The sequence below is a fragment of the Pagrus major genome, chromosome 21, assembly GCF_040436345.1.
Source record: "Pagrus major chromosome 21, Pma_NU_1.0".
NCBI classification, from domain to species: domain Eukaryota; kingdom Metazoa; phylum Chordata; class Actinopteri; order Spariformes; family Sparidae; genus Pagrus; species Pagrus major.
Window position 1 is genome coordinate 32,047,041 of NC_133235.1, and position 18,857 is coordinate 32,065,897.

The 18,857-nt window shown below is 41.3% G+C and overlaps 1 protein-coding gene across 1 annotated transcript in view; it reads left to right on the forward strand.

Annotated features, from left to right (window-relative positions):
• Positions 1 to 7,014, forward strand: part of basp1 (brain abundant, membrane attached signal protein 1) — a 50,804-nt gene extending 43,790 nt beyond the window's left edge. The window contains exon 2 of the mRNA XM_073492032.1: positions 3,305 to 7,014. Coding sequence (XP_073348133.1) covers positions 3,321 to 3,947 — 627 coding nt within the window. The 5' untranslated portion in view covers positions 3,305 to 3,320 and the 3' untranslated portion in view covers positions 3,948 to 7,014. The remainder of the gene's footprint in view (positions 1 to 3,304) is intronic.
• The last annotated feature ends 11,843 nt before the right edge of the window (positions 7,015 to 18,857 follow it).

The window sequence follows — 18,857 nt, forward strand, 5'->3', positions numbered from 1 at the left end:
GTATAAAGCTGCGGCAGGAGCGGCGGCCCTGGCAGATACCGACTGTTGGACGTTCAGGGGAGTTTTGCATGAATAGTGGAGTAATTCAGTCAGTGGCGACGAGGTGATTAGCATTTTGAGTGGATTCACCGCCGGCTCTGTCCCATTCACAGGGCGAATCTGTGAGTAGCCAGCAGAGTGTCTCAGTGGTCGGGTTTGTTTGGGTGGAAAAGGTCACGTCTGCTCTCAGAGACGTTCTGACACATTTCACATTTACAGACGGCAGAATAAATAGATGATCTGGTGTCAGCCACATAAATGAAGAATAATCTCGAGGTGTTGTGAAGTTAGTCCATTAACATCAACACATTTGAAGACTTTCAGACGTTTATTTGACGCATTTTCATTTGTTGAATTCTGTTTTTGGCGATTTAACTTTTTATCAAAACGTTTGTTTTGTTGTTAGTAAAACTAAATGATACATATATTTACTTGTATGTAGCCGATATATTGAACACTGTAGGTCAACCGATTATCAGATCTGATTTTCAGCATTTTTCTGATTATCAGAATTAGTATTTAATAATTCAAAATAAATACATTTTTAACCCGTGCTGCTCTGAAGCAGCATGTAATCTGCAAAGTAAATTGTAACTAAAGTTATAAAATAAATGTAGCGAGTAAAAAGTACAATATTTGTAAGTGTAAGGTTACAGAAAATGGAAATACTCAAATACCGGCGGTTTGCAGATACATTAACTGCCAACATTTTATTCTGGCGACAGAAATCAGGGATTTATTGTGAGATTGTGTATTTATTTTAGTTTATTTTCACTGTTTTCTCATGAAGTGCTGCACATAGTTAAATACCTGACAAAGTGACAGACAGTCATAGAATAAACTCTGAGTGTTTACATGCTGCTTCAGATCCGAGAATGGATTAAAGACATTTTCTAGTATAAAAAACAATTTATGAGGATTGTGTTTTGGCGGAGGTGTGTGCTCTCTGAGTGCTTTCTAGTCATCAAATTTAGATCGTTGCCTTTTTAGGGACAGTAAATAAATAGTTTGAGTATTTTCTTGTCATAATACTGTCAAGGTTGAAAAAAACATCTTTAGTATTTCATCAGTGAATGCAGCAGTTTGGAAATGTAGCGGCAGATTTTGAAACATAAACAGCACATTTTCTTGGCTTAATGAGCAGGACAGAGCGCCAAGTTGTTTTTGGCAGTTTTAGGCATCAATATACAGACTTCATATTTCAAACAACAAATTGTGCCGTTCTTGAGTCTTTGCTCCTAATAAGCCTGATTTGTTGTGGTATTGAAGTCCTCTTCCCTGTCGAGCTGACAGATGGTGAGATCCATGAAAAAAATGCTTCGACTGAGGGAGTGAGCCAGGAATCTGCAGGTGTGTGTGTGTGTGTGTGTGTGTGTGTGTGTGTGTGTGTGTGTGTGTGTGTGTAGAGCCTGCCTACACACAGTATTATCTACCTGCTCAATGGCTGTTTACCTACAGCTCTTAACCACATGAAAAGCAATATTTGTGTCTCTTCACACAGAAATCTCCAGCTTCCATTCAGTTTTCCAGAAGAATATTCTTTGCTGATGACACAATGTTGTACATTATGCACTATTTATTTATTAAAGGATTGTTTCCGTGGTAATAATTCAGGCAGTTTGGGTTTGATTTGCTTTACACTGATTCTGAAAACAGAAGTTCCTGTTAAATCTTTAAAGGGACAGTTCACCTCCAAAATCAAAGATACATATTTTTCCTCCTACCTGCAGTGCTATGTGTCCATCCAGATCAACAATATATTACAAATTACTGCCTAATTAGACGACAGTCTTACTAAAGCCTAGCCTACTCACTCGTTGAGTCTGCTGGCATCTTTAACAATTGTGAAGTTTTTTTTCCTGAGACATCAATAAAGCAATGTCTGGCTCCAAACGATTGAATTTTAGTCTCACATTGTGGTCCATTGCTGATCATTTTTGAAGTAAATCGTAATAACGTAGTGTCGCAAAACAGCCAATTCAAATAATACTATATATAGTATTATTTGAATTGGCTGTTTTGCCATATATATATATATATATATATATATATATATATATATATATATATATATATATATATATATATATATACATGCTTGATAAACAAATCCTCCACACACTGACATAGACTTTACTATAGTACTTTATTAAAGGGAACAGCACGTTTCGCGTTCAGCGTCATCAGGTTCACCTCGTTCATCAGGTTCATATATATATATTTAGAAAACTCAACAGAGATGTCTCTTTCCAGAAATCATGCCCAGGGTACTTAAGGATTCACAGAGCTTGCTGTGAGCATTTTCACATCGGAACAATTTTCTTTTTGTATTACTGCGCAGAAGGAAGTGTCTCATCTGCTCACGGGTTGTGACTAATGGACTGATTGTTCATTGAGGATGATGTCTAATGTATTACTACCATCTCTGCGAGGTGTGATTTCAGTTAGAGGAACTTATAAACCTCTTTGACTGGAGTGTTGTCTCTGTGACACATATTGTAATTTCCTCTCAGCATCTCAGCCGTGGAGGCACTTCTTTGCATTCTTAATTAGAAGTTGTTGATCTGAGAGGTGAGGACGAGATGTGAGGGTCTCTGTAGTCCAGGATGATGGAATATAAGACTTAGTTTGTCTCTCTTTGGTAGTTGAACTGTGAAGATTTCAGCGTCTTTCTCAAGATGAACATCACAGAATCTAACTGCTGTTACTCTTTTCTTCAATTCCTCTCTGTAGCAGCTCACATTACTGTTTCCTCTCATCATGGTTAAATAAGCTTTGCCTGATCTGAAAGAAGAAGATATCATGCTGAGAGGCTCTCTGTGGAGCATGTGGTTCAGGCCGAGAGAACACATCAAAAATGCAACATGAGAGATGTTTCTCCATAAATGCATAACTATTGCACATCATTTCTGTGAGCATCATTTTCTTCTTGGTCTCTGCTCTCATGAAAGCTCCTGCAGACATGTCAAAATGTTGCACTCGCTGTCTCATACAGACAAGTCTGTACACTGAGACGCTGCTGCTGCTGCAATAAAGTGAGTCATTTTTATCACAAAGAGAGACTGCTCTTCATCAGGAAGAGGAGAGAAGAGGAGCAGGAGCATCACACAGTCTTTTGTGGTGATATTTTTTTATTTCTGTCTGGAGAAGACTTTTGCTCACATTTGGTTCATTACATGGTTTGAGGATGTGCTTTCTTCTTATTGCGCTTTCTTCGTAAATGAATGAATTAACTGAAATTCATGTATTTTTCCTTCTGTTTCAGAGGCCAGAGATCCAAAATGGGAGGCAAGCTCAGCAAAAAGAAGAAGGGATACAATGTAAACGATGAAAAGGCCAAAGACAAGGATGCCAAGGCAGAGGGGGCCTCTGCTGAGGAGAGCGAAGCACCGAAAGACAACAAAGACGAGGCTGCTGCCGACGCTAAGGAGGTAGCAAACGACACGGCGGCCAAGGAGGCTCCGGCAGCAGACGCTGCAGCGCCTAAAGAGGAGGAGAAGAACGCAGCTCCTGCCGCAAAGGAGGCCGAGAAACCTGCCGCCAACGCTGAGCCTAAAGAGGCACCTAAGAGCGCAGAGCCCGCCAAGGCTGAGGAGAAACCAGCTGCTCCCGCCCCGGCCAAGGAAGCGGCCCCTGCCGCCAAGGAGCCCGAGGCTAAGGCCGCGGCGACGACCCCGGCGGCTGAGAGTAAAGATGAGGCCGACGCCAAAAAGACTGAGGCCCCCGCGGCACCAGCAGCCAAAGCCGAGGCGGCCCCCGCTGCCTCCCCTGACCCCAAGCCCACAGAGGCACCGGCAAAGGAGGCCGCCGCAGCCCCTAGTTCAACACCAGCCAGCGAGCCTCCCGCCAAGGAGGCGAACGCCACAGAGGCACCAAGCAAGGATCAAACCGTAGCAGTTCAAGATTAATGGACAGCTTCTTTTCGGAAATTAAAAAATAAAGTACCTAACTCAACAACGATGAAGATTAAAAAAAGTGAAAATGAAATTAACTAGCCCACCCATATTATGATGATAACAATAATAATAATAATTGTAATAATGATGATTTGTTGAACGAGGAGGACTGGAGCACACCACCTGGAGAAGTTTCCCACCGCTGCAGATGATTATTGCTATTATTATTGTTATGTTTGATTTTATTTTTTTCTGCTGTAGTATTTGAACTTTGATACGAGTCTGTGTCGGCCATTCCACCTCCATCATCCCTCTCCCTCGTACATCAAGAGGTTTAACCCATCTCAGCCCACAGAAAGCCTGCGTTCGTACGTGCACCCTCCGCTCTGTGGATGTCACAATTTAAACACTTAGGGAAATGGACTGAGGGAAGGTGGGGGGAGGGGGGTTAAGAAATCACTTTACCAGCTGGACCATTGATCTGTCCACCCTTCAGCTCTCACCCTTCCTCTCATCCTCCTCTTCAGAGCATTGTGTTCTCAGCTTTGGTTGAATTGTGGCTCTATCCTTTTTTTAACCCATCCTCCAAAGCTTTTTTAATATTGTCGGGTTGTGTTACCATCCATTTTTCCTCTTTGGGTTACACACCACTCTCTCAAAGAACGCTTAAAGTTTAAATTCATGTGAGGACTGAGAATGTTCAGGCTTTCTGGGACATTTCAGAGGTTGAAAAAGTCTGACTTTGCAGAGCGAAACACATTCTTAGACGTAACAAAACAGTCGTAGGAATTTTTTCAGATAGACTTCTAGATTTTGTACTGAAACCCTTAGCTATATTATAAGTGAACTAAGAGGTTTTTTAACATTTGTAATACGCTTAAAAAATCTGCAAAGCCTTGCTGAAAAGACCTCCGCAGTGTTCTTAGAAAGCCTGAAGGAAATCTCTGATCCTCCATCACAATCTGATGACAAATTTGAACAGATTTTTAATTTTAAAAGACAAATCTACTGCTGACCTGGGTGAGCACGCTCTGCAACCACGTGCTGCTGAAAATACCAAGGTGGTGACGTTTTCTGCATCCTCAGGAGACTTCAGAGAGTCCAGAGAGTTCAGACAGCATCTCTCAAAATAGAGACACTTATTTAAGTAAAAGTGGCATAAAGTAGACTTTCTTACAGTAGATATACTCTAACAGTCCTACAATCTACTTAAGTCGAGTATTAGCAGCAAAATATTCTTAAAAAGTAAAAGTATAGTGTAAAAGCATATGGTATATAAAATGCTAACACATGCCTGCAACATGTTATTGCATGAAAGAAAATAACAGAAACCGAGGAAATTCCCCAAAATACCCCAAAAATCTCCAACTTCTGTCTGCGCATGTTTTCAGATGATGGAGTTATGGTATTTCCTGGCTTAGAAATTTTAATAAACACTCCACAACTTGTAGAGTCATTTTACAATCCCATATCCATATCTGCCCCTGTGGAGCGAACCTCACCAGTTTGGTATCGGAGCAGGTGAAAACACCTGAGACGAGGTCATTTACAAGTGCTGTTTGGTCCAGGTCAGTCATTAGCAGTCTGATCCCATCGAGGATGGGGGTGGGGGGTTTAGTGCTTTGTTTCTATGGCAACCACACACCATTGCTATCATCATGGGATGGACAAGCCTTGCACATGAAAAGGGAGCTTCTGATTTTATCATTTTCACCTCTCATGCATCATTTCTGCATCTCTTCACTCTACTTTCAGAAATATATATTACATGTAGGTACATGTATGCAGCGGTGGAAAAAAAGTACTTACTTTTTTTAAAACTCTAGTAAAATTATCAATATTACTTTGGAAAAATACTCCATGGCAGAAAGGAAGGAAGGAAGGAAGGAAGGAAGGAAGGAAGGAGCTAGCAGTAAGAAATACTTAAGCATCCAACGTTTAAGTACTAATACTGCAGAAGAAGCTTTGTATCTCCAGTTCTGGTGATTTTCGTGCTTTGATATGAGCTGAAGAAAGAAAAGAAGTAAAGACAGACTGAAAGACAGAATGGAGATATAGAAACAAGGGAAGAGGGAATGTACTTACCTGCATCTTTTACTCTAAGAAAGTATTTATATTACTGTGGTGGAAAAAATACTCCACAGGAGCAGAGTACTGCACTGTCATCCGAGGTGAAAGTACTGATAGTGAAGAAAGTTTGTATCTCTGTTTCTTTGGATTGTCATGTGTTAGGATCAGCAGGGAAGAAGGAAGGAAGGAATCAGCAGTAAAAAAAAGTACTCAAGCATCCTACGCTTCAGTACTAATACTGAATTTTTGTGATTTTCATGCTTTTATTTGAGCTGAAAAAAGCAAAGAAGGAACGAAGTAATGACAGAATGAAACAGAGAGAAGACGTAGAAACAAAGGAATGAGGGAGGAAGGTAAGACGTAACAAGAAAGGAAAGGAATAAGGAATCACTGAAGGACAAGAAATACCAGCGATATTTCATAATCTAACCCGTCTGTGTGTGTGGGAGTAAAGACTATAAAATTCAGTTGAGTAAGATACCAGCACCTTAAAATGCCTCCTAACTGCAGTGCTTGAGTAAATGTACTTTGGTAATCTCCACCTTTGCATACATGTAGGTATGTAAATGTATATATTTACTCATCCCAGCCATCCATTCGCCAGCGTTTCAGTTTCATCCGACTGACACAGGACGTTTTCCTCCCAGCACTTGTCAAACCGTAGCAGAAACAAACACTCGAGGAGCGCCGCGTGTCACTCGGTTCAGTTTTTTCTTCCTCTCTTGACTCAGTAAATTGCATGTCCGTGGTTGGGTGAACCTGTAGTCCTGTCTTTTTGGTCAAGTGGAGAAAAAAAAAAAAATAAAAAAAAAATTATTTCTCAGTCTGCATCCATGGCAACTACAGTTGATATTTTCATTCCACGTCTCACCACTGCTACTTCCACCCCACACGTTCATTCAAAAAACAAAACAAAAAAGATGATATGGAAATTGATGCATTCAAAATTATATGTACTTGTATAAATGGTGCAACAGTAATAAAATGTAAGAAATTGACTGAAACTTGAGGATTTTGTGCAAGTCAAGTTTTTTTTTCATGCACTCACAAGCTAACAAAACACACATTATTGATTAGAATAATTTGGTGTCATTTTATATATATATATATATATATATATTAATTGTCGACTGATCGATTAAAAGACCGAAACAGTACTTTCTGACTTCCCTACTCTCTCCAAGTCTATTGCTACTTACTGAAGGTGTAACTTATCTTAAGGTTAAGTAAAAGCACAGAGGATTTGACACACACACAGTTCTTACTACTGAGATGTATATTCATGTAAATTCATATTCACGGTCGGTTTCGGCCTTTCTTATATATCATTGCACATGTTGGAGCAGAGAAACATTTAAAACACGCAGAGCAGGGCTGCCCCAGGAACAGGAGCGACACACTCATTCAGATATAGGTGATCATATGAAAAAGCCGACCCAATCCAGAATTAAAGTCGGCAATGTACGTCTCTCCAAACCACAGATATTAAACTTTAGGTTAGGCTCTGGTCAGGTTTAGGTACAAGGTCCAGTTGGTTAGGGTGAGGAAAACATGTTTTGGCCTAATTTAAATATATTTAGTGATTTCACAAATGTTGAAGCAGTGGTGCAACACCGGCACCACCATCTCCTGCACCTCACAAACGTACAAATGTTGATATGACTCGTAGCTGTGGTTTGCAGAAACGTAAAACGCTTTGCAGCCAGTTCTGCAGCCCTAATAAACTCTCATCTGTTTGTAGCTCGTTACTTTGCGTGGTTCAGTTCTCAGGCTTGAACCAACCTCCAATAAAAAACACAGACATCAGCTTCCAGGAAACGAGCTCAAATCCAAACGGATCTTGGTGCGACCTGCTCAGCACTAAACAGCAGACAAACAAAGATCTGCTGAAGAAAGCAGCTGAGGAGCCTGATGTTTGTCTCAGGTGTCGGTGGGGAGAAAACAAATACACCACAGTCTCAATATTAATGACATAACGTGTGTTTTCACTACACACATGCTTCTGTTTGCTGCCTACGTTCACATGCACTTGGTAGTAAAAACATCCTGAAAATGCCTCTTTTATAAAGCGTGCTTTGACCTGCCGTCACCTCTCTTCTGGGTAAAACCCATTCAGGCTCATCTGCTCGGAGTGATTCATAGTATTATAACACCTGAAGCACCTGGCACAGTTTCAGCAGCCTCTTCGTCTCCAGAGCGGCAGACATTAATACTAGGACAGACTTATTTTAAGGATCCGTGTGTGAAATGTGGGTTAGATCAGGATCTACTATCCACGGATGGATCTGAACTGTGAAATCTGTAATCTTACTACAGGCAGGGAAGGGACACTATTAGAGGATTATTGAGCAATTATCTGTGAAGCAAGCGGAAAGTTTTCATTTTCTTTTCACATAAGAGTCAACTTCTTCTCTTTTATGAAATGAAAATGATTAGCTGATCATCAGAAAAGCAATCAGCAACAACTCTGTTTCCTTTCCTGTCTTATATCGTTGTAAACTGGTGATCCTGGATTTTCAGAATAAACAAGTAATTTCAAGATTTCTTTCTTTTCTGATCTTGCTGAGCAAACAACTAATCATTAATCAAGATAATTAAAATAGTGTAAAATAAGAAAAGAGTGTGGATTCATGACGTATGTGCTGCAGAGGTGCTACAACAAAGAGCAGAAGATGAACGACTAATGGAGCCGACCAGGTGAGCCACAGCTGACGACCACATTAAACCATGCAGTAGTTATATTATGGTGCTTTCTGATTGGTTGGTTTGTAGACAGAGGTTGTTGTTTGGTCCCAAATGTCTGATATGACTGTCAGCTGGTCAAAACCATCCAACACATTATTGCAAACAATTTTGATAATCAATTAATAATTTAAATGAGTCATCAAGTGAAAAATATTAAACATTCTCCAACTTCTAAATGGGAGATGTTTGTCAGATGTTCAGAGCTGGTACCAACATCTGTCCTGAGTGATCTGAAGAAGAAGTAGAGGAAGAAGAGGAAGAGGAAGAAGCCACAACAACAGGCAGAATGTCTGATTTCCAGGTGCTTCACTGTCATGTCAATTACAAGTTACATCACCAGACTCCCTTAACAAATCGCACAATTTTTGATGCTAAACATGTCACATTTTACAAATACACTAAACAGTAACCAATATAGGCTACTTCTTTGTCCCCGTGGAGAAAGTCCCCAGACTCCCTTAACAAATGTCTCAGTTTAGTGAGTTGAGACAAAAACAGTACAGAACAAAAAAGGTCCAATCACAGCTGCACTCCCGTGATGTTTAGAGGTAGCACTTGATACTGTATGTGATATGATACTAACACTCATATATTGTGTTTTTCAGAATCACAGGGTTGTTTGAGTTCACTGGGTTCACACTGATAACACACACAGCGACCAAAGGCCCCTGCAAACTGTCTCTGAGGTTGCGGCGCTCCAGCTCAACAATAATTTCGCTCCTCCTTATCTCATAAAAAAGAAAAATATCGACGGGGACACCAGAGCGACGACATACCAGGAGGAACGAAGCCATGCCAAGAGGTAATGATTGATGTCTTTATCTCTTCCTCTTTCTCCCTCTCTCACAGTGAGCGGGGTGGGGGTGGTGGGCAGTAAATCAAGGACTTAATCTCACTGCTGTGATTTACACCTGTTCAAACGCTGTTTCTCACCCGTTAATACCTTCCCCATGCCTTTACACAGCGAGGCTCGATAAGATGGAGACGATGTACAGAAATAGAAACTGGATGGATGTTTGCCATGACTGTGAAAAATGAGGCCTGGTAATGTAAAACTCCGATAGTCGGTTCAAAAAGTCGATACTAAACGTGCTGTGCCACATGTAGACTTTAACAGTTTAGAAGGATTTTTACCTCAAGATGTATGTTGCAAACCCAACACAAGTATTATACTAAGTATGTTTCTGCAAAACCACAGATAAGTTCAAGCTGTACGTTTCTATGTGTTGGGACTCTGTTTGTTTTGGCCCATCCTCCTGTGAAAAATATGTGGTTTTGGTTGCCACAAACACGGCTAGATTTGTCCTGAGGTCCTCAGCTCTCCTTAAAAATATGCAGTGGTGTCACGCTTACAAATGCCGCAACGAAGACTTGAACTGCGGTCGCCCGTTGAGCAGCCTTATTACTGTTTAGAAGTAAAACTACTCGTGAAGGGCATGATGCCACCACTAGTTGGCAGTGGAAGTCAGACATGGGTGCACTTACCTTAACGTGTAACTTAAAATTAATGAATTATTATAAATCATTTGCAAACAAAATTTGCAGGGCAAGAAACATGTTTAAAGGTATGGGCTTACACCGTTTGTTATTTTTATTTTTTTTTTTGTTCACCGTCCAACCGAAACATGAGCACGTTCATACGCAAACACTTTCAAGTATTCAGAGTCACACTAAGCAAGTCAGTCTCAGGTAAGTCTCAAAGACATTGACACTGCCTGTCTATTTATGGAGATACAGAGCAGCATGACAGAGAACAGGTAATGTGCTGGATATGTAGCCCAGAAGACAACCACACACACACACACACACACACACACACACACACACACACACACACACACACACACGCCCCTGTATTGTATTGAGACAGTCCTGCTGTAGTTACGTCTGCAGTGTGGTGGGACGACTGATGCAGTCTGACATTTCTATTTTTGTTTGTTTTTATTTGAAAATGCTTGCAAGCCGAGGTCTGTCTCTCCGTCTGTCACAAATATTAAAATGCTCAGAAGCAGAAGCTCTGACCTTTAGTACGTGGAGCGAATCAGAACCCACCACACACACACACACACACACACACACACACACACACGCACACACACACACACACACACACTCCCTGTAGTGGTATGAGCAGGCTGCAGAGCTCCACATCAGCAGGCGTCATGCAGAGGCAGAGAACTGGCTGTGTGCTGAACAATGCAGGAACATAAAACTTTTGTCTCAGCTGCTATTTTCTCTCACAATCCAGTCCATCAGTCCCCATCAAAGATAACATGTGAGATAAAAGAGTCAGACATGCAGTAATTATAGATATACAATGCTGTCAGATTGAGGCTTTATCATCTTCTGTCAGCATGACTGTAAAATGTCACAGTGATGAGATGAAGCAGCAGGTATCTCTGAGGTAAAAGCTTGTTAAACGGCACACAATGAAACCCATGATCCTCTGTGCTTTGAAAAGATGTCCTAATGTAAACCCAGCACTGGCACTCTACTTGTACAAACCACCGATATGTTCAAACCTTTACGTGTCACGTGTAACATATCAACATTTCAACAATATGTTTCATATCACCTTCACATGGAGGTTGGTGGTGGTGTTACAGCTGAAGAAGAAGGCGGCCAAGCCAGACACCGTCCTAACTCTAACAATGTGGTTTTTGTGCCTAAAGCCAACCATCTGCAATCTCATGACAAAGGTCCGGTATGCCTGTTACTGATACATTCAATGGTCCTGTGGTATTGGGAGCAATGACATGTCACTGGCAGTTGACCCATTCAGTGGTTTAGGTACGAGGATGTGTTCTGCACATTATGAGTGGTGAATGGGGGGATTGAGGCCTATAGCCGGCTCATTCTCACTACCAACAAGTCAAATACAGCAGCCTGGTTTCTAGATTCGATGCTGTAGTTTACCCGTCAAGTGTCACTTCTTGTGGTGCCCCTCCAGTGCAGTAGTATAAAGACCGAGAAAAGTTGTGGTCGGGAGGAGGTCGGGGTGCTTGGATGGGTCATACACTGGACCGTCCCTCTGAAAATCAGGGTTTGTGTCCCCCTTTCTGACCATGAGTGGTTTGTTTTTTGTTTTGTCTCAAGGGTAAGTAAGAAATTAGAGAACCAGGGAGTTCTGGGGCCCTGACCTAACCAAGAAGATTTGGGGGCTACACCTAGTCAGGTAATTTTGTTGCCTAAACCTGACCAAACTGAAATTGTGTGTCAGTCCAATGCTAATAGCAGTCCAAAAGTCAACCGTTTGTAGGCAAGCTTTATTTTAAAAGTGTACTATAGCCAGCTGTACATGAAGGGGTGCAGCCCGTCCCGAGAGGCAGGTAGAGCGTCATATTCTGAAGCTTAAGGCCTCTGACAAGCTTCCATATCTGATGAGTTGTGATTGAGAGGGTGTTGCCTAAAACATGCCAATCACACCGTATGTTTCTCAGTTTAGAGACGATGGAAGAAATGTTTTTAATCAGCTGCATCAGTGTGGACATGATTTGACAGTCTACAGCAGGTGTAAATCTCCCAGCAGGCCTGACCAGAGGACGGAGGAGTCGAGAAGCTGCTGTTATTTCTGCTCTTCTACCAAGAAGCTCTCCGTTCGTCCCTCTCTGTCTCTCACTCGGTTCCTCTTTCTCTTTCCCTCCGATGTGACTGTCCTTTGAAGCCGGAGTGAGGAACTGTGCGAGCGACGCTTTCAAAGCGTCCGTGTCATTTAGCTTGCTGACTTTGAGCAGGTCCTTACCGAGCCTCCATCTCTCTCCACTTTCAAAGCCAGGCGTTGTGGGGGAGGATCAGAGAGAGAGAGAGGGTGGGTGGGGGAGCTAGACGGAGGCAAGGCTTTATGGAAGATCAGTCAGATCCTCCTGACGCGTGGATACTCTCGATCGGGGGGCCTTCGGGCCAAATGTGCAGAATCTGCCGGCATCTCTGCTCGGCGGCTGTCAGGGAGGATCTGTTCGCATGTTTGTCACCAGACATTTGTGCGATGGTAGTGAGACATGTTTCAGGCTCAGGGGACACAGAGAAGGATTTAATGTAACACTTTAGAAATGAGAACTTGATTTATTTCAGTCGTGTTGCTGTTGGGCTGAACGTGGAGGGCTCTGGTGTATTACGGGTCCTAAAGGTACAGAACAAAATATAACACAATCTGAATTGAAATAGAAAATCTCCTAGACACACAGCTTCTGGCTCGCTGGGATGATTTACTGTACTTTAAATACAGATTGACTGATTGCAAGTCAGGTTACAAAAGCTGTAAGGGTTTTAGGTTTGGTGCACCTAAAGATGTGTAGAAATAGCTGTACGTATTTTATAACCCTGTGACAATAACCTGATGATAGTCCAAATAAAGTCTTTAATTCAGAAAGTGAGCAGCAGATCCCTCTTCTTTTGTTTTCTCTTAATAGGGACACTTCCTGAAAATACAAGTTTGTCTCTAACCTGCTATTTATTCACTGGAACTTGAGTTAAAGATTCATCCTCTGGGTAGCATGAGTTATTGTAACTTTCTTTCCAATTCATTAAATAGAAAATATGGAGATATTTTAGTTCGAGCCAAAGTGGTGAACCAACGAAACGAACCATCCCAGGTGACTCAAAATGGTAGAATACAAAAATAAAATAATAAAGTCCAAGAATAAATTCTTCTGATGCTATCGTACTGACTTTCATTTCTCTAATACTCAACTTTTTTATTACTTGCTTCCCCAAAATTCTTAATGATTTATAACAATCATGGGGTATAAACTTTTTCCGACTTGTGAACGGTGCCACTGTCCTTGAGTGACCAAGCCTTAACTCTGAAGCTGTATAAAGCTTTATCCAGTTTAAAAGTACAAACCATGCATTAATGCATATTGAATATATGATGGCCATCACTGGCGAAGGTGTTGCCAGCTGTTGCGAGTGGCGGGTACGACAGGTATCTGTATTTAAGAGGAAACGACAGCACTCTACAGCTTGGATCATCTATATATTAAAGCCACTGAATGACTACCTGCAGGAGTCCTTCCTAAAATGATCACATAGCATTATGGAAATGAACTATTTAATTTCATAAAGTGCCATTTAGCTGTAATGAAAGAGTCTGAATTAATGTGAGAGATGAAGAGCTGCAGTCCAAAATGGGACTGCCACCATCTGAGAGAGTGACACCAACTTATTACAGAATGACTGACAGCATGGATGTAAAGCTAATTATGGCACTTTATAAAAGGATAGTATTTAATGTCTGAAAGCTTCAGTCTGTGGGTTGTAGAGTAAGAGCACTTTATAGACTGAATCCTTTCATTTTTTAGATGAGTTGGATGAAAATCGAAACTGTTGGCAAAAAAACTGTATGTACAGTAATGTATGTCAAAATGGAAGAAAACTAAGTAAATATACTATACTATACTATGACCCTCGACAATAAGATGATGAGATTTTTCTATTGGATTTTGGATTTTGGAAGAAAATCAGCTCTGTGGCAAACACAAGTTTATGATATGATATGAACTCTTTTATCATTTTGAAGTGGTAATGCAATTGCTAGCAGTTGAACGATCTGCGTTGCGGTCACGTGTCTTTGATGTCGACACCAGAATGATTCCCATGACATTATACCAGAGACACGTAACTATAAATGGATCAGTCGACAAGTCGGACAGAACTGGAATAGCTTGCAACTAAAGTTCAGTTCAGCGTGATGACGTTTAATATACCCAACAACCTCTGTAGTAACATTTAGTCACTTATTGGTATCCGCCTTTTTTGAGACGTGTAAAAGCTTTTAACCACAGACCTTATTTAAAAAAACATCCATTGACTTCCAGACAAGGGAACTGGAAGGGCAAAATGCAAAACTCACCTCCAGGTTTTCGTTCTCCTTCCCACAGTTTGCCAACACATACATCTAAACCAATGAAGAGTGAGTCCCAAAATAACATATATCCCCGTTTCCAAAAACAGCATGACCATTGTGACGTTCTAGCAACAGCTGAACCAGACCTTCATTGTATGTTTGCAGTTTGGTTAACAAAACTACTTGGTTAGCTTTAGGAAACACCTTGATTTGGCTGAAAATAACTACATTACTTATATAACATCAGTTACGAACGTACCAACGTTACATACGTAACTTAACGTATGTGACACAAATAGCTGCCTCCTGTGCTTGTTTCACTCAACCATCCATCCTCGACCTCCTCCCAGTGCAGCCTTGTTACTCTTTATACTACTTCCCCTGAGTTCCTCCTTAGCTGCCGTAATAATCACTACGGCCACTAGAGGTCACCTCCGACAAGAAACATTCAGTCACAGTCGACATGTGGCTGTTTTTGTGATGAGGACGGCCTGAATTAACTTGACTGGCTGTATTTGCAGCAGGTTTCTTCATGCCCTCTTTATGTTGTCAAAGTGGTAAAGATACATTTTCTTGTTATCTTGAGTTTTATGTATTAGCATTTTCTTTGTATTGATTTCAAGTTGCAGGGGGTTGAGCTTCCTGTGCCACCACAATATGTGTATAATAATAATAATAATAATAATACGCATGTAATATGTAATAAACATCTGATTGTGATTTTGAGTTCCTCCTGCTCCCAATAAAAGGAATAGGTACCAGTCTATGTGCCACATATGAGAAATAAACATGACAACCAGACTTCATGTCTCCATGCTGTACATTACATTACATACAGTGACTCAGCCAGCAGGTCAGTCGTGTTCCCATGCAGACGTGAACACGGCGCTGAGGAAATGTGCATTTGCGAGCATTTTTAGCCTCCTCTTGGAGCAAGTGAAGCATGAGGGCATTCCTAAAATATTCAGTGTTTCCCATGATCTCCCTCATGTTTCCCCGGTCTCCCTCGTTCTTGCGTAATCTTACATAATATGTTGAATATTTAAAGCGGGTTTAGCTCAAGTGCCTGTTTGTCGCTGAAGGAACGAGGACGGTAGTTGGATTCACTCGAGAGGGTGATGGAAAAATACAAGGAGAGACGGCTGTTGGACGTAATTAAAGGATGTGTACTCGTACGTCTTTGAGGAAGCACCAGAACACAAACGCTCCTGAAACCTGCCTGCTGATGAAATATAATTGAAATGTTTGACAGCTGTGATCATGTTCACATGAAGCAAACTCCACCCACGCAGAGTCACACATGTAAATTCATGATGTTCAGTTTGTTCCAGCTGTTATTTTGTAATCAGGTGTATCATTGTGTACCAATCTCTGTTGTTACTACATTTCCCAGAATCCCTTTGGACGGCTTGTAGAGAACTCTCGACTTCCATCCAGCAGAGAAAGAGACAAAGATCATGAGATGAATGAAAAGAGATGATTGGCACGACTCCCAAAACGACATAAACGTGTCCAGAACAACAACAGCGAACCAGCGACAGGCGACCAGACCGTCGTCGTGCGGTCACAGTTTGGTTCGGTTTAGGTTGATGTAACTAAACCATTTGAACACTAAATGCTGGGGAGGTTTACACCATTGATCACAGCCAGAAACTGTACAAATACAAATTATTGTTGGATTTTCTAAATTTCTGATGGTCCTCGAACAAATAATGTGCGATTCTATTATTATTATTCTTCTATGATGCAAAAATGTGTCAACTTTCCATAATTACCTATTTTCTGACATTTTATATACCAAATAATTAATCAATAAATCAAGAATCTCTGAAAGTTCGATGCAGCTCGATGTCACCTGCTTACACTGCAGCCCTGCATTCAACTGGTCTATTTCTGGAGCTGTTGGTGCAGATATGAGTCTTTCTTTGTTGCCTTCTTTCAAGCACAGATTTCTTCCTGTATGTTAAATAAAGCCCTATTTGTTTTCTGCAGTGTATCTGTGGGTGTCTTTCCCTTAAAACATCCATGTAGTCGTCCATAAAGAAGGAAGTTTTGCATCATAATCAAAATGTCTTTATCATCACCCGGTCGTTGGCTGATTACTTTCTAATATGTGGAAATGTAATGAACACAATAAATGCAGTAGAAGAAAAAATGTCAAACCTCCTTTTATTTTTTAATTAGGGTGGATAATAAGATGCTAATGGTCCCTGTCAAATTAAGTACCTTCAGTTTAACAACAATAAACTGAGCATTAATTGTAAAATTAAGAGATTTTCAAGGTTTTTTTTTTAATCACGTTCACTTTTTTAGTCTCCACAAGTCAACAGACATAAAAGTCATTACATCTTTATTTAACTGAATGCATTAACACATTTATTGAATAAGGAAGGATATATAAGGATGATTTTTAACTGCATCAAACCAGAAAATCAAATGAACTGAAAAAACTGACACGTGACAGCAGGAGGACGACAACAGAAGTGTCTAAACTACAGAATTAATGATCACTTTAATTTCTCCCGAGAGCTCGTTGTGAAGAGGAGTCACCGCTAACTGCCCACGACAAAGAGCCCGACACACTGCTGCTGAAACAAGGAGCAGGGGGGCTGGAAATAACTCCAGTTACCTGCTTTGATGTCCAACACAACAACAACCCCATTGAGAAATCAGTCGAAAAAACTCCCATGAAGAACCCGAGCGTCGGCCCACCGCCTCGCTGAGCCGCCTCATTGGTCCGGGAGCTTCCTGCATCATCGTGATTGGCTGTGGAGGCGGCCACGGTGCAGACTCTCGCCTAGCAACAGGCACAAGTGCAGCCACTGCAGAGCACCCCCACCCCCCCACCCCTGCATCCGTGTGGGGGAGCAGCTGATAGATCGAGCATGTGGAGACACAGAGAGAGAGAGAGAGAGAGAGAGAGAGAGAGAGCAACATAGGATGGCATATGAACACGAGCACACAAATACATAATCACAGGGCTGAATATGCATGCAGTGTGAAGCTTCACACACACACACACACACACACACAGATACAGTAAGTACATCTTGTACTGTCTTGTTTAACCCTTACATAACCAGGCTCACGTTGGCAGCGTCTGCCTGGAGGAGCAGCTGGAGGGACATTAAACACACAACACTTCACCCACAGTTTTCTCTCCTGAATAAAACCTTCATGTACGTCTCGTTTTATGAAGCAACGACACTTTGAAATGTAACTCATCAGATTTTAAATCAAAATAACAAGGAAACGTTCATATCGATGTCGAAACAAAATGTTCAGAACGTGTCAGAATATTTAGTTGTTTTTTTTTTTACATATCTTCTCATGCAAAGTCAAGAATAATTGATGTTTTTTATGGTTATGTGAAAAGAAACACCTGTGAAAGCACTTTGTTGCGGTTAGGGAACCGGTCTTAAAGCATCAGATCCAGTGCTTCCAGCTCCAAGCGCTCCAGGTTGGTTTGACTCTTTCAATATTCAACCAAAACCACCTGATAATCAGACGGATGTGATGTATCTGCCAACAACCCAATCTCAAGACCAAACGTCAGCTACAGTAAGAACGTTTCTGCAAAACCGCAGACACGTTCAAACTGGATGTTTCTTTTACATAACATAACTTACAAACAAATCACTCTTGACTCTTGGACACAAACAGGAGGCAAACCCCGGTCTCTGGAAGAAAAGTCCAGGAGCTGACCCATCTAACCGACCCAACTACCCCAGCTCTGACTTTTCTTGCTCTTTATACTATTGCACCAGAGGGGCACTTCAAGGATTGACGCTAAAAGGGTAACGACATGTCAAACTAAGATGCGTCGAGCCACTAACCAGGCTGCTGTATTTGGATGTATGTCGATTTAAAATAACAACCTGTGCAGCTCGTTCATCTTATCTGCACCTGTCGTCATTATTGTGGACATTTCTCTGCCTTTATTTTAAACGGATGTGAAGTCATTTAGGGCCTGAACATAACCAGGGTGTGAGCGTACATGGCAGGTCCGGTGTGCCCCGGTATGGTGCAGCAGTCACGATGATACATGACACGCTCTTTCAGCATCTTCTCACGTTATTGAAACTACTTGACTGAGACTAAATGTAAAGCTGTAAATTACAAAAAGATGAAGAAAGAGCAAAAGGCCATGGAGAAAAAGCTCTGCAGAAGCAGTCTGATCTCTGTTAGTTCTGTTATCCTTCTGTTGTTGCATGTACATTTTCTTTCATCCTTCAAGATGGAGAGAGGAGAGATTTTAAAGC